This window comes from Chenopodium album, chromosome 1 (assembly GCF_948465745.1).
Source record: "Chenopodium album chromosome 1, dcCheAlbu1.1, whole genome shotgun sequence".
In the NCBI taxonomy this organism is placed as follows: Eukaryota; Viridiplantae; Streptophyta; class Magnoliopsida; order Caryophyllales; family Amaranthaceae; genus Chenopodium; species Chenopodium album.
The window spans coordinates 57245928-57270631 of NC_137834.1; the positions used below are offsets into that span (position 1 = coordinate 57245928).

A 24704-nucleotide genomic window follows, 5' to 3' on the forward strand; every position below is an offset into this window, starting at 1 on the left:
TTGAATTAGGAATGAAAAGAACCTTCTAGAAGAATCTAGAAGACTAAAACCATTCCTAATTGCATTAGGAATGATAAATCATATTAGGCCATCCTCTAGATCATTGGGCCGCATATAAGGCTCAAACCAGACCCATTTTGGTAAATTGGCCATAACTTCCTCAATATTCATCGGAATTGGGCTTATAATATATCGTTGGAAAGGTCTTTGCAAGCCCCATCAAACTACACTACTATTGGACCCATATCATGGACCAACCAAACTGGATTGGCTGTTTTCTTAAAATAAGTTTTTAAAAACAGAAAGAAGAGAAAAGAAATTAAAACTATCCGCAACACTGGACTTTTCACACTTTCGCTTCATTCGTTTATGATTCGACGTGAAAGGTACTCATCACTGGGATTGGTTTTGGGGAGACACAAATGGGTGTCTACAATACCATGATTATAGCAATTAGTTAACTGTGATCATCATATATTTCTTCCTCGGTAGCCGTTTGATACATAGATGGAAGACTAATTAGAAAACATGCATAATCAAAGGGTTTTGATGATTTCTTAGTTGCCGTGAAATATTAATTCTATTCCTTTGACTTGAGCTTAGTGAAACTACTACATAAATGAAGCTCCTCTACTTCTTTTGAACACATAAAAAAAAAATTAAAAAAAAAAAAAAAAAAAAAAAAGGGATTACATACTACACTAAAAATTGAAGTATCCTCCACTTCAAAAGTACACACAAAAAAGATATATTTATCTTCTTTACTCCTAAAATGTTACACAAAATAGTTTCTTGTTTTGGGCATTGATCATTGTGTTCTCAATCTGGCTCTTTGTAGTACACTGGAGAGTTAGAGTCGTGCAGTGTAACCCTAGAGGTCGATTGCTATAATTCTGTGTGTACAAGTATGGTGCAAATTCGACTTTAAGGCAGTGATGCTATGTCACGCCACGACATTAAATCAGACAAGTTTGTTCTATTATTAATTGCTATTAGTTATAATTCCTACAAGTGAGTCATACCATGTTAGAGGATCAACTCAACCAAAAGCGAGCTTAAGCTTAAGCTGATGGTTAAAGCCTAGGATTAACTTGTCCTTTTGTTTTTTTTTGACAACTACCTCGCTCACAATTCCTCTTCCTATTCCTATTGCTCTTCCTATTCGTGTTCCTATTGAGCAGGAAGCCAAGAAGGGCAAAATAAGGAGAAAAGTCTGAATTTCATAGTTAATACAACAGTAGAAAACCATACTTACACGTACTTTGTCCTATAGGATGATGAGATAAATGCATCAAACTACAAACACAAACAATGCTATAACAATAACAAAAATTTCATAGGAAACAAAGAACCCTAAATTGAGAATAATTGAAATAACAAAAAGCCTTAGATTGTGTAATTGATATCCTATTATTACAAAAAAAAAAAAAAAAAAAAAAAAAAAAAATGGCTTTTTCTCCATATACCACTGAATTTTTACTTAATTAATTCGCCATATACCATCAAAAACTTTCAAATTCACCATATACCACTGAGTTTAACAAAAATGTTACCAAATGCCCAAATGACTAACGGACGTTCACTCTGCTAGTCATTATGGTTAATTATATCACGTGGCATAATAGAATTATTGGTTCTTTTTTAAAATTATTTTAATTCTAAAATAATTATTTAATTAATTATTAAAAAAATAATAAATAATTAAACCCACCCTCCCCACCACACTGCCTAGCCAACAGCCCTGCCCCCACCGGCGCAACGTCCCCGTCGGCATTGAATTCCCACTGAACCCCTGTGCCGGCGCCACCATAACTCCCAACGACCCACCTGAACTCGCCCATCCCTTCCCCCTAAACCACCAAGTCCATCATCCTCACAAATCCCACCCTAAAACTCGAAAAACCCTTTCTCCGGCGCCCAAACTCACCTTCACCACGCTGGTGATCCTAAATAACCCCTCCCTCTTCCAACTCCACCCATTTACCCCCCTCTCAAACCATCACCCCACCTCCCCTAATAACCCTTCCACTTAAGCCGAAAACTACAATATAGTGTTCCATAAGACATTACTCGTAAAAGGACGATAATATTAGCATAAGAGTTCAATGACATCAAAATTCCAACATTTCCAATATAAATACTTCGTAATTCAAATTCATTTTTTACGTAGTATTTTTTTTCTACAATTTTTATCTTAAGAAACCCCCAAACTACATTGGAATATAAATTAATAGAATAGTTTGCCTTACAGGCTTACACCCTAATTTACAATAATCTTAGGGGAAAATTGCTATAAATAATACAACCTTTGGCCAATTCTTTTTTATAATACAACATTTGGATTATTTTGTAATAATACTACCTTTAGAAGGTATTCATTTTAAACAAGATAAAATCGAATTTTCGGTAGACTTTAAGGTTATGAAAGGGGAGGGGATGAGTTTTTAGTGGTGGGGACAAGGAAGTGTGGAAAATCCCATCCCCTTCACCCACCTCAAACTCACCGAAAATCAAATTTTTCTTGTTTAAAATGAACACCTCCTTAAGGTTATATTATTACAAAATAATCAAAAGATTGTATTATTAAAAAAGAATGGCCAAAAGTTATATAATTTTAGCAATTTTTCCTAATCTTGATAGATTCCCACTATAAAAACTCTTGTCCAAATTGTAATAAGTAGTAATTTATTAATGGATAAGAATGCTCAATCATAGAAATTGAATGCCACTCATAGTACACTATAAATTCCAAAATTTTCAAACAAATAAATTTTTTTTTTTTTTTTTTTGAGAAAATACAAATATAAAATATATTTCCACTTGAATGCCACAAAATAAAAGTGTAAGTCCAAGTTGTAATTTGTTATATGGATAAGAATACTCAAACATAGAAATCAAAATAGTCACATGCATGTGAAAAATGTCCAAGATTGTTTCATCCACAAACAACCTTTTCAAACTTTGAGAAAAAACGAGCAAAGTTCCTAATCCATAACCATTATTTGCGGCTGTTCTTCATTTGCCACCTGTACTCAACACGTGTCAAATTCTTGTTGGCTCTTCACTATGCACTTTCCCACCCACCTAAAAATGCACTTTTCCTATTTAAACATCTTTACATTTCTTTCAAATTAAAAAATCAAACACTTTTCTACTACTATACTCCAAAAAAAAATTGTTCTTAAATTCTCAACTTTTTCAATCAAATTTAATTTTTTTTAGTGTTAAATCTATTTCTTTCTTGAAAAAATGGAGATATCAGTAATTGGTAATTCTCAGATGAAGATTGGGAAGATAGAAGAAAATCTGAGAGATTTATGTTTTCCCAATTTTGGAAATAATAAACAGAAATCTAGGGTTTTATTTGATCAATCAATGATCAAGGAAAAGGGTAATTATGGGTTTCGATTTCCTCTTAGAGCTGTGCAATCTGATGTTATACCTGTTGAGAAGACACCTGCTTCGCCTAATTCAATTTCTGTGAGCTTCTTCTTTATTTATTTTAATTTAATTTTTCAATCAGTCTATTTATTTATTTTTTTTTTATATAATTTTTTTTGTTGTTGTTGCTGCTATGATTTAGTGATTATAATAAACCAAAATTATTGTAGTATTTATGAATTATTATTATAAATTGAAGAAATTCCATTGAAAAATATTGTACAATTAGAATATCTGTGGTTTGTTAAGTAGAAGTGTATACAGAATAAAAATGAGGTAGTGTGTATTGTTAATTTAGTAAAATTAGAATTTTATGAGAAAATTCAAGTTTACTACAAAGATGAGCAAAAATTGTTAATTAAGTGTTAATTACGTAAATAAAGCAACAATTTTCCATTAAATGTTGCTTTCATAACGAAAATGTTATGCCCGGGTAGAATTGTTGATTTATTTACGAAAATGCTACTCGATTGACATTTATGTTGTGATAAACTGGGTTTCCTGGAGTAAGAGATAATGGGGACTAATGGAAGAGTAATGCTTTAAGAGAGTTGAGAGAGAAGATGGATATAATATGTTAAAGATGAAAATGAAAAACAATATTATATCAAATGGACATAGCCAATGAGAGAAGTGAGTCGATTTTTGTGGGACAAACTATAAGAGAGATATGAGACATTTTTTGTAGGATAGAGGGGGTGTGATCTTTGTATGGTGAGGTATTCAAGGCCGAAGAAGGGGAAGTTGATTTGGTAACTTTGAATGTTTTTTTTATTTCACCATATTTTTCGTGGGTGGATGGGTATACTCAATGGACGAGGTAGTAGTAGATCCAGCCATTATTATTATGCATAGATAGCGCTTTACTATGCATATTCATTAACTCCTTTATACTTAGTAGTACCCGGTGCCTTCCGTCGGCTCTAGCACTTATGTTGAAGATTATGTATTCCGCAAATGGTGATTTCAATTGTGTTTATGTTAGTAATGGAGCAACAATTTTAGATCATAATTTTGTGGGAATATAATGAAGAAGTTTGGAAGAATTTGTAAGCCAAGAGTGCAAGTTTTGGTCAATTTTGATCTCATAACTTTTAGTATAGATTCAATATATGTATTCATCTTCAAGTTTTCAATTGATGAGTTTGGTCCTTGGATTATATTTTTTGTCATTATCGAACCCACTATATTAATCTCATTTCTAATCGTAGGCTTTATTGGATATCCAGGTTGATGGCGTAAGCCTTTTTGTTGGGTTACCCTTAGATACAGTGTCAAGGGACAACACACTGAATCATGAGAGAGCTATAACTGCTGGCTTAAAAGCTTTGAAGCTAATGGGCGTTGATGGTGTGGAGCTTCCTGTCTGGTGGGGAATTGTTGAGAAGGAAGCTATGGGAAAGTATGACTGGTCTGGTTACCTTGCTGTTGCAGAGATGGTCCAAAAATTGGGTTTAAAGCTGCGTGTAAGCCTCTGCTTCCATGCTTCTCAGGAACCAAAAATTCCTCTCCCTAATTGGGTTTCTGAATTTGGTGAGGCTGACCCAAGTATATACTTCACAGACCGCTTGGGGCAACAATACAAAGAGTGTTTATCATTAGCTGTTGATGATCTACCTATTTTCGACAATAGATCGCCAATCCAAGTGTATCAAAATTTCTGTGAGAGCTTCAAATCAACATTTTCACCTTTCATGGGATCCACTATCACTGTGAGTATAGATACCTTCTTTAGTATATTATGCTATCACATTTGTGAGGTAGCTTTATTGCTAACTAATGTATTTCCCATTGTTTTTTGTAGGGTGTCACAATAGGGCTTGGACCAGATGGTGAGCTTCGTTATCCTTCATGCCATGATTCAGCATCACGCAATAACCACTCGGGTGTTGGAGAATTCCAGTGCTACGACAAATACATGCTCACACACCTCAAGCACTATGCTGAAATGATGGGCAAACCAATGTGGGGTCTGGGTGGGCCTCATGATGTTCCTTCATACAATGAGCCTCCTTGTGCAAAAAACTTCTTTAAGGATAATGGTGGATCTTGGGAGACTCCGTATGGTGACTTTTTCCTTTCATGGTATTCCGACCAGCTCATCTCTCATGGGAACCGCATTCTTTCCCTTGCCTCGGCTGTTTTTGGTGAAACTCCATTGATCATTTCTGGAAAATTACCCTTGGTGCATTCATGGTATAAGACTCGGTCCCACCCTTCTGAGTTGACTGCTGGTTTTTACAACACAGTTTATAGAGATGGATATGAAGAAGTTATTGAGATGTTTGGCAAGAATTCATGCAGAATAATATTGCCAGGATTGGACCTGTCAGACAATCGCGAACCAAATGGATCAAGTCCTCAGTCATTACTTGCACAAATTAAAGATGTATGCAGAGTGCAAGGGGTCGGTGTATCTGGCGAGAACCTTTCACTTTCTAAAGTGACTGATGGATTTTCTAATATTAAGAGCAATCTATCAGAAGAGAACCCAGTAGTGGATTCATTCACATATCAGAGAATGGGAGCAGATTTTTTCTCCCCTAAACATTTTCCTATGTTCACAGCATTCGTTCGTGGAGTAAATCAGTTGGATGTAGATGTCGATGATATGCCAGAAACTAGGAGAGTTGCAGAACCTGTACATGTGAAGTCAGAAGTTCTTCAGGTGCAAACTGCATAAATAATCTTTCTTTAGAAGAGATTAAGTAAATACTGAACCTTGTAAAGATAATTATAGAGAAACTGTCATGTAAACCTGCTCTATATCAATGTACTTGCCATAAGTTTAATTTGTAATTAAGTCGAAAGTTAAATACGGATTATTTTTTTCTCAGGTCTCCCTTATTGGCTTATTGCAGTTGTTTAAGGTTACTAAATGTTGGTTTATGATCGTTTACAGCAAAAAAAGAAAGTGAAACAACTGTAGAGAGTGCAGCTCTCTCAGTCAAACCTTAAGCTTGGTGGATGCTTGCCCCTTTCAGTTTATTTTCGTTTATTACTCTGTCTAGTGCAGCATTTTCCCCTTCGATCTCATGATTGATTGATTGCTTCTCTTCTGCTCCTGATTGTTTGATCTGTATCTTGGTTATGACTTGTAACCTTGAACTGCTGCATCTGATCCCAAATTTTGTAGTTCCTTCAAGCAGCAAAGGATACTACTCTTAACGATTCTTGTTTAGTTGCCATGTTGCCCAAAATTATGGGCAAGATTTTATTACAAGACCTTGTATATAATGCCATTGTTTTAAAACTAAGTGAGGCTTATTCTCATCTTGTTTGGGCAATATTTGGTTGAGGACATAATCTTGTTTCCGCATTGGAATTTTACATAAATGGTATTTTTAACATCAATTTAACTCTTTTGCCACTATTTTGCCTGTTATAGTTGTGAGAATCCATCCAAGCTTCGATGAAGGAATTTTCCGAACCGTCTGATCTTTTAGAGACGCTGTGGAAATTGATGTTGCGCAAAAGTTCCAGCGAAATTCAAAATACTCTGTACATTGCATAAAATGGTTTGCTAAGGAAAGGAGTAGGTTTCAAGAATTGAAGGCTTTTTATGCGTTACACTTTCATGAAGTAAAAGAGTACTCCCTCCATTTTTAAATACTTGCTCCACTTTTCATTTGCGGCCGTTTTTAAATACTTGTTCCATTTCCTTATTTGAAAAGCTTTTACAATATTTAATCAATTTCTCTCACCGAGTGGTCCTAACATATATTCTCTCTCCTCCAATTCTCTCTAGTACTTTTGCTTTCTATAATTTTTTATTCTTCCACCAACTCTACTACCTTCATATTTTATTACTTTCTCTAATTTCTCCTAAAACTCCGCGCATGGAGAAATAGAGCAAGTATTTAAAAACAGATGGAGTAATCGTTTGTAGTAAACCCAGCAGTACAAAATATTCAGCTATTATTCCAAAGACAAATGAAAAAGGTTTGACAGTATAAACTCGTAGGAGCAGACATAACTCGCAATATAAATGAACATATGTATCCCTCATCTTTACTCAAAAATTGGCATCAAATTAAACAATATCCTTACGTAGAGACATTAGCCGCTAATAATTGCATATGAGAACCAATTTCATGATGATTTCTCAACTCCCACTACAATGTGTGCACCATACAAAAAATGAACAAGAAAGCGTGTATTGTGTATGTGGCTAAGAGGCAACATATGTGAGTTTACGAAACTGCCAACCAAATTCAGATGCTCTGTACATTGCATATAATGGTACAGCAAGGAGCCGCGGTGTACTCTGCATGAGACAGTTCGGAAGCCTTAAATGTACATTCTTAACCCATATTTCCATATCCAAACTGCCTTAGCCATGGCTTCTGTAAACTGTGCTCGATACGCTTTCCTTCAATTATCTCAATTCCAGCTTCTTCTTGGCCTGAGATCAAGAGTGAAAGAACAAAGGATAAGGATTTCAAACAAAAGAATATTGATAATAACATGCACTTATTAAACCTACTTTCAAGGGTTCTTTTTTTTTTTTTTTTTTTTGTGTGTGTGTTTTTTTGTTATTTTCTTTTTTAAATTCCAGTTGATTTATGCCCGGACATCTTTAAAAGAGTTCATTACCCTCCTAATAGTCATATGTTCTTTAAAGAATGTAGATGTCTATACTTTCGACTCTTTTGCTGTGAGCGCCAATAACAAGTCAATGCCCCGAATAAAGCGCTAGCAACAGCGAGAGCAAGAGCTGCTCCAATTGACACAACCATGGGATTTGTTGCCTCCATCTGTTCTTCAGCATGTGAATGCTGAACCTCGTCATGCCTTAGAAGGTCTTTGTCCTTGTATACAGACAGCAATGTTTTTCCGTAGTAACTAGCCAAGAACTTGAACACCTCATCTTTGTCCCAATTAACTTGGCTGCTCGAGTCACTTTTCTGGCTCAAGTGACAAGAAGGACATAGCTGCTTTGGAGGCCAGATCATCTTTGGATAGTTGGGATCCCCAGTCTCAAGAGCAGCTTCTTCTTTACTTAGCCTTTCATTGACCTGATTATGCACGTCCCATAACCAGAGGGCAAAGTTGCGTGTACTGTTTAAAGGACTATCAACCCTGAAATTTAAAATAAATTCACATCAAAAAATCCCTGACCATGCTGAAACTTTCAAGCTGAAGAATTTGCTAAGAAGTCAAAGGAGTGGGTTCTAGCATCCTCACCTCGAACACATGTCAAAAAAATGCTCCCGACATTCCTCGCAGATGAAAAAGTTGTGAATGAATTCACATATGGTTGTGAATGCAGTGTGGCTCTCTCCGTCTTCAACCTTCACTGAAAGGGAGTGCAATAGAACCCATAATCCACAACTGCAGATAAAGCAAACCCATCATTAGACATATTATAACATTTTTCAAAATTCTACAGTTCTCATTAACAAACTGGGGGGTATATGGTATGGGGCAATTATCAAAGAGTAAGAATATAATATGCTGATTCCCTTTGTTATTGATAGTTATACCATTTAGATCATTTCCTTTATCGTTTTCATACCCTCAAAGTCCTCTACTTTGATTCCTCACCTCCACTATGGTAATTGTACTTCCAATCCTTTCTTGAGCCACCCCAACACCACCACATCCACAACTGCCTACCGCACCACCCACCACAGAAGCCAAACACCACCCTCACCTGCACCACCCACCACCACAGCCTACACCAGCATTGCCATTGCGGCCCTACCAGCGCTCATACAGTCATACCCCACCCAAACCACAGTGAATATCCCGATACCCAACTTCACCTGGCCGAAACCTCACCCTAACAGCCCAAAAAGCACCCCTCACCTACTAAAAAACCCCTCCCTAACCACCCCTAAACCACCACACCCATTCCAAACCCACCCGAAATCAGACCACCCACCCCGAAACACCCAGAGAGAGAGAGAGCAATAGTAGCAACAAGAGATTGACGGGGCAGTAGGATGGCAGCAGAGGGTGGTTGTATGGTGGTGGTTGAGGGAAGGGTAGATTGAAGGATAGGGTTGTGGTGATGGTGGTTGAGTGGAAGGATAAAGGTGATGAATTTAAATATAAGGGCTAAGTTTTCATTCTCCTTGTTTACCTTCATTAAACCAATCGCCCCCTAAATCATCCATAGGAGTATCATTGTACAACGAGAAAAAGATCCAACATAGAATACAATATCCTAATGCTATACTACCATTAAGTATCATCCAAGTGTAGGCACAGATTTTAACTATTTCTACTTCTACCGATGTATCACAGGGTAAAAGAAACAGCCTAGCAAAAGTAGAAATGTTTCAAGTTTGATCAATGGAGAAAGGTAATCTTGAGTACTGAAAGGCAAGTCAATAACAGACCACATTCCAATGGAAGTAACTTTAATTTTCAATATGATGGCAGTCTTTTATAAAGCAACAGAGCAAAGGAACACAATCCTTGTCCCCCCCCCCCCCCCCCCCAAAAAAAAAAAAAAAAAAAAAAAAAACAATAATAAATAAAAAATTGTAATTGAGTTGATTTGATTGCCACATGCTTGATGTTTATATCTCCAAAACATAAATTAAACAAACTGAAGAAGCTAAGTAGAGATTACAACAGAACAATGAGCTCACACACCTAAAGCCTCTTGTATCATTCCTGCTCCCTCGACAGAACATCTGCAATCAGCCAACCGAGAGAAATCAAAATGTATTTTATTGAAATATTCAATCAGAAAACAATTTTTAGTTCAAACAAACAAACAAACAAAAAAAAAAAAAAAAGATGACAATTATAATGATCAAATTCTATTAATTTAATTAATTCCTGGCTAACTAGAAGTTCTTTGTTTTCACTTTTCAATTTACTTTGGCTAAATAATTGTCACTTGAACTATCTACTCCCTATATTTTTTTGTTCCCTGAAATAGCAATATAAAGCATCTCACCTAAGGAAATCAGATAAACAGTTTCCCTACAATCAATTTGATGAGTACATATAACACCCTAATCTCTAACACAGCAATAGGCATGAATTTTGTGTTTGTTAATTGTACTAAACTCTGATGACAACAGAGTTTTCCCCTACCCTGTGTTTGGCAGACTTTGGGCAAGGGTGAGGATGTGAAGGCATGGCTAAGGTGGAGGCAAGGAGGTGGTAAAGAAGGAGAGGAGGGAGGATGGATATGGCTGGCAAGGAGGCTGGTATGCTGACTAAAGGGAAGGAGCGGGAAGAGAGAAGGCATAAGATAGCAATATATCAGAAATAAAACAAGAATTAGTAAAGAGAAGTACCAACCCAGTATCCACGAGGAACATCTTTTCCACAAATCTGGAAACTCTCAAGAATTTTTGTTGCATTTTCAGATATGCCATCTTCTTTATTATCTGCCATAATCTCTGGTGGATACAAGTCATCAAAGTTGACAAGTATCTCAGCGCTTCCTTTACGGCATCTGATAACAGATATCCATGGTAGAAAAAAAACCTAAAATTACGCACTTCCTTTAAGCATTGATAAAATTATGGTCACATCTGGCAGATGTGATATATGGGGAGAACTATATGGCATACCTCCTTGAAGGATGATGAGCTGCTATAAGTTGAAGAAACCTCACGAGTGAAGCTTTGGTCCCCGGTTTTATCATCTGTCATACCACATGTAGAATATAAGGAAATGAAACCTGGAACAAGCCTAGCACAAATTAATCTAAACAGATGACTGACAGTACCTTATGCCGCATAATGATATCAAAAGCAGAAGATGTTGCTTCCTCAATGTCATAAACTGCTTGCGCAATCTTCATGCAGAATAACAAGAATTTTATTAAACCAAATGAAGGCATCATCGTCATTATCAACAACAACAATAAAATAAAATAAAAATAATTAAAAATTAACCAGCTTCTTATAGTTAAAAGTACCTGCTCAGGAACTAAAGTCTTTGATTGAAGGTGCTCGTGTTCATATTTATTGTCATCAAAACCATATGAGCTGCAGAAAGACAATCTAGCATTAATCTAGGAGCTAATAATAGGAATGTAAAGTTAACACTCAATAAAACACTACATTATGGATTAAATTTACACCAATTAATAATATCAGCAGAATGAGCTTTCATGTGGATTAATAGCCAAGGTAGATTGGTAGGCATTGCTACTTCACAATTAGTTAGGGTATAGACAGAATGTGGAATATGTCACCATGTTTTACGAGAGCATAAACAATATGTCAGCATCTTTTTAAAAGAGAAAAAACACATCACCAAAGTTACAAAATAGGGGGCAATTTCAAACATCTTAATTAAGTTAGCAACACACACACACACACACACACACACCAATCTCCAACTGTCTCTATTTGTTTACCACTTGCAATATGACCATAAATTCCCGTTAATCGAAAGGCGATAACATAACCATGTGGGATCTTTTTGGATTCGTCTCATTAAATATTTATTTTTAACAAGTTTTGATAAGATTATGCATATGGAAATGGAGATATGTGTTTTGTCTTGAAAACCATAAATACTAATGGGGCAAATAAATAGGGACGAAGTGAGTACTTGTTTGAGAATGGATGAAATAATCACATAGCACTAATGGGGTATCAATCCTAATAAGAAAAAGGAGGACTTGCAGTTACTTTAAGAGAACCAAGTTCCAAGGTCTGAATTCTAAATCCTTTGTGAAGTATTTTCTTTAAATTGTCAATCCAGGCTGTTCACCAGTTTATGGCCATGTGAATTGTGTATGGCCTAGGCTAGAGTTTATAGGGAATGGGACCAGCATTCTAAGATTTCGAAAAATAATAAAAGGAAGAATAAAACAAAGATAATCTTTATTATAACAAAGTAGATCTTGGTTTATATAAACACGAAGGAGGCAAAATTCAGCTCCAACCAAAGGTCAAGGGGAAAAGAGAGAGAGAGAGAGAGCGAACAATGACCACAATGTGGTAAGGAAACCCAATTTCAAGTACACATATATAAATTGCACACGTATTTAATGTAACAACTAGTCTTAAACCCGTGCGGGTTGTCTACTGTATTTATAAATTGCACACGTATTTGATGCTTCTTTTTTTTTTTTTTTTTAACGTATAGTGATATATTGATCTAAAAACTCTCATAAATTCTTAAACATTCAATAATACCATTTAAACATTTATTCCCAAAAATAGTAACATATGAAATCGAATTTCATTAAATCAGAAAAGATGTACATTTTACACAAAAATATTAATATATGTAAGCGAATTTCATAAAACCAGAAAAGATGTACATTCTTACCAAATAAACATTGCAAAGAAAAAGGATAATCAGATGATCACAACAATTCTACGGCCTAATACTCACAATTTTCGTCGGAATTTATGACAATTGGAAACGAAACTTGTGACAATTGAAGATGAAAAATAAATTAACTTCTTCTCAACATCCCACAAACAAATTAGTCGTCAGATACCATAAACCTAATTTTGTCATCCAAATAAACTAAAATCTGACCAAATTAGCCAAAACAATCCCACAAACTTGACAACCCAGAAGTTCTTAAAACATAGTAAAAAGAAGCATCAATTAACAATAAGACAATGAGAGTGAGAAAATATAAATTCTGAAGAAAAAAAAATTTTAAAAAAAAATTTATAGTATCAAAAATCTATAACAGATAAATTCACCACTGCAACCTGATTTCAAATATGAAACCAAAAAATTTAACGGGTAAAAATACAAACCTTGTTGTAACATACATCACGAAACCGATCACGAAAACCCAATTTCTTTTAAGCAAAAACTCAAAGTTTGGTTGGAGAGATCAATTGCATGTGTATTGTGATATAAATAGGAGAGGGGAATGTGGAACTGACTACTAAAGAAACAAATTTTAGAAACAGATGAAGAACAATGATAAGAGGAAAAGAAATAACTTAAAAGGGAAAAAAAAATTAAAACACTTCACTGTGATTTTTTTTTTTTTTTTTTTTTTGGAAAGGACGCTTCAGTTAGATTAAAAGGGCTTAAATTTTTGTAAAACCAAAATAAATTTTTTTTTAAAATAAAAAGTCAATCACGTGTCCTCCAAACTTCCTGTTTTAAAATATTAGTATAGATTTCTTCATGGAGCATGATCGAATAACAATTGACATATTAAAAATTCTTCCAATTTCCATTATACAGCTCCCTTCAGTAAACTTGGTGTCACCGAGGCCACCGACACATACAAAGAGTATAGTAAACCACGTTTGCCTCTTTAGTGTAGTATGTTGCACTAAGAAAATGTGTCATGTAGTCATGTACAATAAATACATAAGAAACTCAACAATCAAAAACCTCCTTCGTATTTTTTATTTGCAACAATTTGGCTTTTACAATATTCAAATACTTACATTGACATGAATTTTTTTTATGAATATTTTTACGGAAAAATTGCCTAAAATAATCCAAACTTTGCTTCATTCGCCCAAAATAATCCCAACTTTCAATAATTTTTTAATAATCCAAACTTTAATATACATTCGCTTTTAATGGTCCCAACCGGTCATCTAACTCGTTAAAACAAGTTATTTGACACATGTTGCCATGTGATAGGTCAAAAAAATTTAATAAAAAAAATTAGATTAAAAAATCATTTCAATTAAAAAAAAAAAAAACTCTTTCAAAAAAAAAAAATTATAAAATAAAATCCAATCCCGGCAGGTAGCCGCTGACAGTCTGCCATCGCAGGGAGGCTATTACCGCCGGCATCCCCTCCCCTTCTCCGTCCCATTTTCGACCCCCCTTCCGTTCTCCCGCCCGTTTCCGACCCCCTCCCCCTCCCTCACCCGAAACCACCCACCCAAATCCGAAACCCTACCGCAACCACTCTCACCCATTAATTCTCTCTCCTCACTTGCCTTCTGCAATGCCTTTCCTTCCCATTCCCAAAACTTCAAATTTGCAACCTCAAATTTTTAATATGAAGATGAAGAACATGTAATTGGGGATTGTTTGATTTTTGAGATGGGGTTCTTTTAGGATAGGATAAAGTCTGGTTAGGTGGGGGTGGTGGTTTCGGGTTTGGGTGGGGGTGGAGGAGGTGGTTCCGGCGTCTAAGTTAGGGTGGGAGTGGAGATATTGGTGGCTAAGGTGGTGGTTTTTTTTTCATAAGATTTTTACTTTCTTTTTATTTATTTTTTTTTTTAAAAAAAAAATTAACCTATTTAGCCGGTTTCAAGTCACCTGGGACTATTTAAAATGAATAGGGTATAAAGTTGGGATTATTTAAAAATAATTGAAAGGTGGGATTATTTTGAGCAAACGGAACAAAGTTCGGATTATTCTTGGCAAGTTTTCCTATTTAAAAAGCAAATATTATGTTAAATGATGACAGGAGAGTCTCGATGCATATTTTCAAAGTAAAAGATTTCATAATTTTTACTCAAAGATAATCGAAGATATTAAAGGTCTAGGAAATGTGCAGGCAAGAATGAGAGTCAAAGTGTTATAGTTTTTCTTTCTTTCTTTTTTTTTTTTTATTTTTTTTTATACCTAGAGTTGTCCTCTGCTATTACTTTTAATAAAGAATAAATATCCCCCCAAATATAGCAGCAATAAAACCAAAGACCTGTACGGCTATATATCAGCAATGCAGTGAAAAATGTCAAACCAAATCCATAGTGCTAAACAAAAAGCATGCAACAAATATAATGTACCGCACAGAACCCAGAGTAAAACTTTACCAAAAATCATCTTGTTTATAAACTTATTGGTTGCAATAGGACAATAGAATCCTTACCTATTCATTTTCTTATTTATCCAATTAAGCAGCCGATCAGATGTGCGCCCATCCTTGATTGACATTATATCACCATCATTTCCATCCCAAACAGCCGTTGATGCAAACTTACCAGGCTTACTCCAAAGAAGCATAGGGTAACGATCCACTGAAAACCTATCACATAGTTTGGCATTTATCTGTGCTGCCAAAAAAGTGAAAAATAAAAAATAAAAAAAGGATAATCACTACAAAGAACAGAAGCAGCTAAAAATTACTGAATAAATCTTGGAGCAAAGCTAAGGCATACACTATACAGTATACACAATTGTTGAAGGAATTCCAATATATTGATGCTAATAATAGAACAGAGGACTGCCATTGCAAGTTGAGATTTCAAAACAATTTCAATGATCACTCCCATTACAAGAATATGATGTCATAATGATATTCATAACACAGAATCAAACAACATAACCCACCCCAAACAAAAGGATGAGAAAACCAGATACTTAGAAAGGAAACAAAATGAAAAAGTAAGAAAAATAGGAAGCCAAAATCATGTCATGTCATGAGAAAAATCTTTATTTTAGTAGAGCAAAAAAAGAGCATATTAATTGCCTCATCCATAATATTATTAAAACTAAAAGGGATAACATGTTGATGACATATGTCACTCTTAAGTCATCATGAGATTTATGACATGGCACCACATGGGTAATGACATGTCAATGCATATAATTATTTGGACCACATTAAAACCCTTACATCCCTTGGAATTTCGACCTTTTAATACCATTATTTCCCTATTAAGTGGAAAATTATTTCATATTGATTCACCATTAAATAAAATTACCTTTTGATCTATTGTATTTGTTGTTTTATTCCACAACAATGCCATTTTATTACTTAATTAACATTCATTTAAAAAAATTATACAAACTTAAGATAATTTTTTTAATTTGTACTTAAACGGAATCCGGAGCATCGCCCGAGTCACAAACTAGTTTTTTTTCATTCCTCAACTGTTCAAATTCATACGATGTATATTATTACCTCAAATGACATAAATAAACAATTTTCTCCCGAACATCCTTTTTTTACCAAAAAAAACCATTGTAGAGTCGGTGCAAATGTGCAATGATCAATTGATCACAATAAGGTTGCCATATCACCATTTCATCAACACAAGCCGTATGACACATAGGAAAGACTCAGCTCAAAATATTTAGTCTTCAAACAGACATCTGACATAATAGCCACATTCTCACTCAAGAAGAGCGAAAAATTTGCAGTCACAGAGGTGATCAAGGTAACACAGAAGCAAAGCACCAATACCTTTGAGGCACAATCTACCCTAGCCATCAAAAGAATTCCTGGATGTGCTGCATCAGGCCCATTAAAAATCCTTGCAACTTTTTCATAATGAGGCTGCAAGAAAACAATCCCAACTTATCATACAGTTGGTTATAAAGAAGCATTATTTGCAGCAAAAAACTAATAAGCACTTGATTCTACCTTATAATTTCTGCATGCAGGGCACCTGTCACATCACATTGCAAATTAAAAGAGTCAGCATATAAACAACCAACAGTATAACCTAGGACTCATATAGCATCTTAGTAGCTATGAGGATGTTAGATTTAATCATAAACTTTTGTATGATCGCAATCCCCAATGATTTGGAGAACCAAAAGGATGCAAGAAAAGTCCAACTCCAAGAATTTCATTTTTGTTCATTGGGTTGGGACGGGGGTGGTTTACAAAAAACATATATTTCCAACTTAGCCACTTTTTTTAAGAGTTATCCCTAACTCCCTAAACATCAATTGTTCATCAAGATTCAGTAATAAGCTATGTTCTAGAAAGAGTCCCTACGGCCCTACCTTGAAACTCTTTCACGTCCTGGTACTAACAAACAAACATGATGTCACCAATTTTTTTTATCTTTTTTTTTTTTAAATACGATCATAAGAAATACTTTACTAGAACAGCACAGAACAATATCTAAAAGGAGGTATCCTCATAAAGTAACCATAAAAACCACAACTACAAATTAGCAGTTTCTTTGAAAATTTGGGAAATCTCACCTCCTTAGCCCATAAAGAATTAAAGAGAGCCTAAAATATATAAATAGATAATTACTTCCCAAAAAAATCACAGTCCGTTTACCAAAGTGGAAAACTGCAGCTATTCAGTATGTAGAAACAATCTCGCATCTCCAAAACCCCAGAAAGACAACCAACATAGTGCAAGAAGGCAGTAAGGCAATGATTTGTTGTATTTCTTCTAGATAAGCTGACTTCTATTGCCATCAGATGGGGTTAATTATTTTTACATATAGTGCGGTATGAAAAACCCAAGGGCAGACCAAAGATCCAGCTAGCAACTAACAAAGCCAGTTTTACGTTTTTTTTTTCTGTCTTTGAGAGAGGAAAGCTTACATCTAAGCAACATGTTACTATAAACATGTTACAATATAGCACGGAATATTAAAGTTAAGAGATCTCATGTTAAATTCTTTTTTGAAATATGTTTCATATCATATGTGATGACTGATAGAAGTATCAAAATTGACATCACCTTTTTAAGTATGAAAAAAAAAAACATATACATCATATTAAATGTTATTGGGATATTTATAACAATTAATATGTACATTCTCTTTTTCACTGAGGGGAGCTTCGGTGAGGAGTGAGGGGTATTGGGTATTTTAGGGTTTGAGAGAGAGAGAGAGAGAGAGAGAGAGAGAGTGATGGGTAATGAAGTGGGGAATGGGAATGGAAATGGAAAAGTCTTGTGGGGTGGGGGAATCAGTGTGAAACATATTTAGGTAAACTCAATAATGAAAGTGGGTAAAGGGAATGATAGAAAGTGACAAACAAACAACAACAAAGGGAATGAGGCTTGTTCATTTCCGGTCCCTTTGATTATTACCCCCAACCAAATGCCCCCTAAAGTAACTTATGTTAATAGTGTCCAAAGTCAAATCATGCCAATTTAAATGAGACGGAGTCAGTACTTATTATGATTATAGATATTTTTTTTAATGAAATTGTATTACAAAATAATTCTTTTAAATTAATAGCTTTGGCAAAATAAGTTCCTATAATACCATTTTATTTTTTTTTAAATGCCCAAATACCAAAAGTTTTGACACTATCCCATTAGGAGTAAGACACGTTTGTTTTCCAGAAACAGCTCCAAATCTCCCTCTACCATATTTAACCGCCTTTAACCAATCAAGTAGCTCCAAATAATGGTCAGTTCTCTCTCCTCTTTCTATGAAGATAATATTTCGTGTTGATATAGATAATTATTATTCTGTGAATATAAAAAAATCCCTCTGTGTTAGTTTTGTTCCAAACAACATACAATCAGAATAAATTTTGTAATTCCACATTCTATGAATTCGAAGTTTGATCAACGCTTGACATGATCAAACGTTTATTAAAACTCACATATTCATCTTCAGGCATTAGATTTTTACATTACTCCATGTATTGACGATCTTTGAATTTTGAGATGCCCCAGAAAAGTTGTCATCTTTCTTAGTTATGATGATCATTCTTTTTTTTTTTTTTTTTTTTTTTTTCCCCTTTCGTTTTTATAATTGGCTTATAGGCTTATACCAAAGTTTTCATCCCATCTGAGAAAAGATTGACACTATTGTTTTCCAGAAATCCATAAACAACTCCAATTTCTCTCCTCCATATTCTACCACCTTCAGCCAATCAAGCAGCTCTAAAAAACGTCAGTTCTATCCTCTCTTTCTATACCGTTTATAATTAATATTGTTATAGATAATTACGATTCTGCAAATATAATGACATCCCCCTGTATTAATTTCGCCTAAACCCTAGGCAGAACCCAGGGAATGTTATTAAGAGTGTTAAAGCCTCCAGTGTATTCTGGCAGCACCTCCCTATAACAAGAAACAACTGCCTTCTAAATACTACCTCCGCCCCTTATTAGTTGATCATTGCACAGAGACTAAGCACATGTTCATGTAAGTATAGTCCTTTAAGACATCCATATAAGGTACATAATTTTGTCTGCGACAGAAGGATCAGCTTGTATACTTTAGCGACTTTCAGCCCTTTTCCAAGCAACTAATTCACGTGTACCTAAAAGCTAACCCTAACAATGTCACAATTTCCATGAGTCGTGAGTCATGCTCTCCCCCAGCAAGACATGAACCCTTATGTCAAAGACTTGATTCTTGGACATGAAAGTATACGATGTGTAGTGAGTTTCTAGGAACTCAAAGAAGCAGCAGGGTACTCAATTTACAGTTCCACTTCAACCAGCTCTAACTACCTACACTAAACATAGAGTACTCTAATTTAAATTTCCTAATTTAAGAAATGAGCAGTTATGCCATCGGAAACACACACCTTCCCATAATTACTACCTAATACTACTAGTAGATTACAAGTAAATCCACCCTTATTGCAACAATTCAAAACATCTACATCACGGCATCACGCCCTATATGCCCCACAAAATTCTTACATCCTCCAAATTACTCTACTCCACGGGACACCCCGCTAATTCGATTGGTCAGTACACAATTAACAACATAACTCTAAGACTGTTATCTGCAATTGCTAATGCTTTCTTTACCTCAGCAGTTGCAATAAACACAATTTCTGTAATCTCTAATGCCACACTTACCACGAATATTAACTACTCCGAAAATACATAATAAATCACACATTTTTAATTTTCTATCAACAACAATTGTCCAAACCCACCAAAACATTAACCACCAACTAAAATCGGGGCAAATTAAGATCATCAATTCAAATAATCAAACATGAATACAGTCAATAATGTCCAATTCAATCCATTCAATACAAAAATCAATCAAATCTACGAATATCAGATCAAAATCCAAACAATTAAAATAATTCACTAACCAGTGAGCAAAGAATTCGACAATAGCAAAAGTAGCAGGGGTTTCACGAAGAACATCCTTGAAATTAGTATCATTCAATTCAACAACAACATCATGAAATTCGCCATTTACAACATCATCGGTAATCTTCCGAAGAATTGAACGAGATCCAATCGACGACGATGAAACATCGAAATTCAAGTGAGAGAAAACAAGAAGAATCACAAAAAATGAATACATTGAAGTTTGATTAAAGATTATCAAAAAAAATGTGGAGTTGATTGAAAATGGCGGAAGTATAAAAAAGGTGTTTTGGTTTGGTTGAAGTGAGTTTAGTTGTTCAAACAAACTTCAATAATGGTGTTGTAAAATAATGGTTAAGAAAGAAAGAAAGCGCGCAGGTTGTATGAGAGCAAAGTTAGGTTAATCCCTGTTTTTTTAAGTTTTGTCGTCTTTTTACATTTTTTTTTAAGATCTTCCATGACATGATCTTTGAGTTACAACATTTTTTTTTTTTTTGTTTTAGTTTATTATATTACCTCTGGTTTTCAATATTTGCGGGTTTAATTTTAGAAGTTTCTATAGACTCTTGGGTAAAATTTATTTGTGAGCGTTAAATGGAGATTTAAAAAAATAAAATAAATAAAAAATAAAAATAAAAAAAAGAGGACAATTTAGAGCTTATTCACATTTATTAAAGTGAACTGAACTGAACTGATTGGAGGTGAATTGAACTGAACTAAATAGAAATCTCCCTCGCAAGAAAGGGCTCTCTCTCTATTCGATAGAACGACCTGCCGACGGTAACGGCGTTTTCTCCCTGGTGGCTAATCTCTTAGCAATGGCTGAGGAACTTGCAGCCTATGTCTCACGCCTTGCTCTTGAGGAGGAGGGATCAGTGATTGATTTAGGAGAAATACAGAATAACGAAAGCGAAGAAAACCTAAGTCTGATGCTAATTGGGCGTATCCACACTGACAGATCCTATAATGTGGAAGCGTTTAAGCGCACAATTACCAGCGCTTGGGGGCTTTCCCATGGTGTTGCGATAAGGGTTTTGAGCCCTAATTTATACGCTTTTCAATTTTTCCATTACAAAGACAAGGAGAAGGTTTTGGAGGGACGACCCTGGTGCTTTGATAATAATCTAATTTTACTAAAAGACATTGAAGGGGATGAGCAGCCTGATGAAATTGTGATTAAGCACTCTCCTTTTTGGGTCCGTATTAAAAACATGCCATTCAATTGCCGTTCTGATGCCTTTGTACGAGCGGTGGTAGCAGGGATGGGTGAAATTCTAGAAATTGAGAAAGATTTGCTTGGGGTAGGACGCTATAGACGAGTTAAATTGCTGTTAGATGTAACCAGGCCTTTGCGCCGATTTCAGAAAATCAAAGACAAGAAGGGGAAGGAGGTTCAGGTGGACTTTGCTTATGAGCGCTTGCCGTTCTTTTGTTTTGCCTGTGGTTTGATGGGGCACTCGGAGAGGGAATGTCGAGTGGTGGATGAAGATGAGAAAGAAAAGAAATTGGGGTGGGGCTTTAATCTCAAGGCTACACCTCGAAAAGGGAGAGCAAAAGAACTGGAAGAGTTGGAGGAAATGTCTAAGAGGAAAGCTTTGTTCATTACTAAGGCAGCGAATACGATCCCTGTAGTGAATAGTGATGCTGGTGAGAAACTTGATATCGAAACGAGTCAAACTAATCCCATGCTTGCTGACCATGTCCTGAATGATGATTTGAATGTGGAGGGCTTACCTGTGATGACTAAAAATTCAACCCTTGCTTTGTTGGAGAAAGGAGAGGGGGGAGGGAAGGAAGGGGAGGGGGGTGTGGTGAGTAGAAAGAGTGAAAATAAGGGTAGGAGGGAAGAAGGGGAAGGTGCTGGGAGTATAAAGGGGGTGAAGGCTGCTGCAATTCCAAATTCGGGCTTTGTGTGTTAATTCGAGTGAGATAGTGAAGGAAAAGAAGGGTTGGAAGAGAGCAAGTAGAGCAACAGGGGAAGGGGCTATGGAAGTGGAAGGGGTTGGGAAAATGCTGGCAGGGGCACAAAAAAGAGGGGTGAATGAAGTGTTAGAAGGTGAGACAGAAGATATTGAAGGAGATAGGAAACGAGGTAAGAGTAGTTCCCTTTCACCTATGTCGACTGTTTTTACGACGGAGGTTGGCGATTTCCAACCCCGTCGATTGCAATGAGTTTCTTATGCTGGAACTGTCGGGGTGTGGGCAACCCTTGGACAGTTCGAAGACTCCGCAAATGGAGTAGAGCTATTAGCCCGGATTTAGTTTTCCTTTCGGAGACTAAAATTAGCAAGGAAGCAGTGGAAGGAATTAAAGCTAGAATTGGCTACAATAGTGCTTTTGGAGTGTCTAGTAGGGGGAAAGCAGGAGGTTTGTGTATGTTTTGGAATGATGATGTTGTGGAGTTTAAAATTGTTTCTTTTTCTCAGAACCACATATGTGGGGATGTGATTCAGGGAGGGACAAGGTGGAGATTTGTTGGTGTGTATGGATGGCCGGAGTCCGGAAAGAAGCACCAAATTTGGAACTTAATTCGACACCTTTGTGAGGAGGCTGACTGCCCAGTTGTATTGGGTGGGGATTTTAACGAAATATTATCTTCTGATGAGATTGAGGGAGGGGTGGACCGAGAAAGGAGGGAGATACAAGGGTTTAGGGATGTTCTTGATACATGTGAGCTTCGAGACCTTGGTTATAAAGGCCAATGGTGGACTTGGGAGCGTGGGAAGACAGTGACAACTCGGGTTCGAGAGAGACTTGACAGGTTCATTGCCTCATCTTCTTAGGCTAATATTTATCCCCGTGCTTCTGTTGAAAATCTGATGAAGTTTAGCTCTGACCACGCACCTATAGTTTTGCGTTTAACTCCTAAAGCTCGAAAAAGGCGCAAACGAACCAAGACCTTCAGGTTCGAAACGTCATGGCTCTTTGATGAGTCATGCGAAGGGGAAGTGAGGAAAGCTTGGCAGTCCGTAGAGGGCAGGGATGTAGTTGGGAAGCTTGGGGCTACGGGTAGTGTGCTGGCTACTTGGAGCAAAGAAAAATTTGATGATTTGGGAAAGCAAATTGAGGAAGTGGAGGCAGCCTTAAAAGAGGTTCAACATGATTGTGTCACACCTGAAACATGTGAGAGGAGTGTGGAGCTTGAGAAAAAATTAGATGGTTTGTATCGAAAGCATGAAGCTTATTGGTTCTTAAGATCCCGAGTACTTGAGGTTAGGGATGGCAACAAGAACACGAGTTACTACCACCACAAGGCATCTCAACGAAGGAAACGCAACATGATTGAAGGACTGTATGATGGAGAGGGCGTGTGGCAGGAGGAGGACGAGCTTTTTGAAGGAATCATCAGTGGCTTTTATTCGAACTTATTCACCTCCTCTGACCCCACAGAAGATAATATTCAAGAGGTTCTGCAGCATGTTAAACCGGTTATAGTGGAGGCAGACAACGCAGATCTTCTACGGTCATACACAAAAGACGAGGTTTATGCGGCCCTTCTTCAGATGCATCCGTGTAAAGCCCCTGGCCCAGACGGGATGCATGCTATATTCTACCAGAAATTTTGGCATATTATAGGTGATGATGTTTTTAATTTTGTTCGTAATGTTTTATGTGGTATCTCTACTCTAGACCATGTGAACAATACTAACATAGCTCTTATTCCGAAAGTGAAATCTCCTACTAGCTTGTCAGAGTACCGCCCTATAAGTATGTGTAATGTGCTTTATAAATTGGTTTCGAAGGTTATTGTTCTCCGGTTGAAGTCTATCCTGCCGAATGTTATCACAGAAAATCAAAGTGCTTTTGTACCAGGTCGATTGATAACTGATAATGCTCTTATTGCCTTAGAATTGTTTCATACCATGAGGAATAGGAGCCGGAGCAGGAAAGGGTCGATTGCCTTGAAACTTGACATGAGTAAGGCCTATGATAGGGTTGAATGGGGTTTTTTGAGAAAGCTTCTCCTCACTATGGGATTTGATGGTAGATGGGTCAACCTAGTGATGCACTGTGTGACGTCGGTAACATACTCCTTTATAATTAATGGGAGCGTATGTGGAAAGGTAACCCCAACCCGGGGCTTGAGGCAAGGAGATCCACTCTCTCCCTACCTCTTTATTTTGGTTGCTGATGCTTTTTCCCATATGTTGCAGAATAAAGTTCGAATTGGTGAGCTTCATGGGGTAAAAGCAAGTAGGAGTGGCCCTGCTATCTCACACCTTCTGTTTGCAGATGATAGTTTGCTTTTCACTCGAGCGACTCGGCAGGAATGCGAAGTTATAGTTGATATTCTCAACAAATATGAAGTAGCATATGGTCAGAAAATTAATTTTGAAAAGTCGGAAGTGTCGTTCAGTAGAGGGGTAAGCGTGGAGCAGCAAGAGGAGCTTATAGGGGTTCTCAATATGCGCATGGTTGATCGTCACAGCAAATATTTGGGAATCCCTACGATAGTAGGGAGATCGAAGAAGGTCATTTTTGGAGCACTACTTGACAGAATTTGGAAAAAGTTGATGGGATGGAAAGAAAAAATACTCTCGAGGGCTGGGAAGGAGGTTTTACTGAAAGCGGTGATCCAAGCGATCCCGACATATTTAATGGGAGTATATAGATTCCC

At 36.3% G+C, this 24704-nt stretch overlaps 2 protein-coding genes across 5 annotated transcripts; one reads left to right on the forward strand and one right to left on the reverse strand.

Moving 5' to 3' along the window:
* The first annotated feature begins 3140 nt into the window (after window positions 1–3140).
* LOC145556384 (inactive beta-amylase 9-like) lies at window positions 3141–6277 on the forward strand. Its single transcript, XM_081618034.1, has 3 exons — window positions 3141–3480; window positions 4671–5153; window positions 5246–6277. The coding sequence occupies exons 1-3, from the start codon at window positions 3250–3252 to the stop codon at window positions 6122–6124; spliced, it is 1593 nt and encodes a 530-aa protein (XP_081474160.1). The 5' UTR covers window positions 3141–3249; the 3' UTR covers window positions 6125–6277.
* A 1186-nt stretch (window positions 6278–7463) lies between these two features.
* LOC145556394 (sulfhydryl oxidase 2-like) lies at window positions 7464–20461 on the reverse strand. Of its 4 annotated transcripts, none has more exons than XM_081618045.1 (12): window positions 20086–20461; window positions 16682–16706; window positions 16502–16594; window positions 15185–15363; window positions 11333–11402; window positions 11141–11209; window positions 10983–11056; window positions 10704–10896; window positions 10048–10088; window positions 8629–8775; window positions 8038–8523; window positions 7464–7846 (listed from the first exon to the last, which is right to left on the reverse strand). In XM_081618045.1, the coding sequence occupies exons 1-11, from the start codon at window positions 20301–20303 to the stop codon at window positions 8049–8051; spliced, it is 1584 nt and encodes a 527-aa protein (XP_081474171.1). In that variant the 5' UTR covers window positions 20304–20461; the 3' UTR covers window positions 7464–7846; window positions 8038–8048. The 4 variants fall into 4 exon arrangements, with proteins under 4 accessions (XP_081474171.1, XP_081474179.1, XP_081474195.1 ...); XM_081618053.1 differs by having other exon boundaries at window positions 8083–8523; window positions 20086–20460; XM_081618069.1 differs by having other exon boundaries at window positions 8083–8523; window positions 10708–10864; window positions 20086–20458.
* Window positions 20462–24704: the final 4243 nt, after the last annotated feature.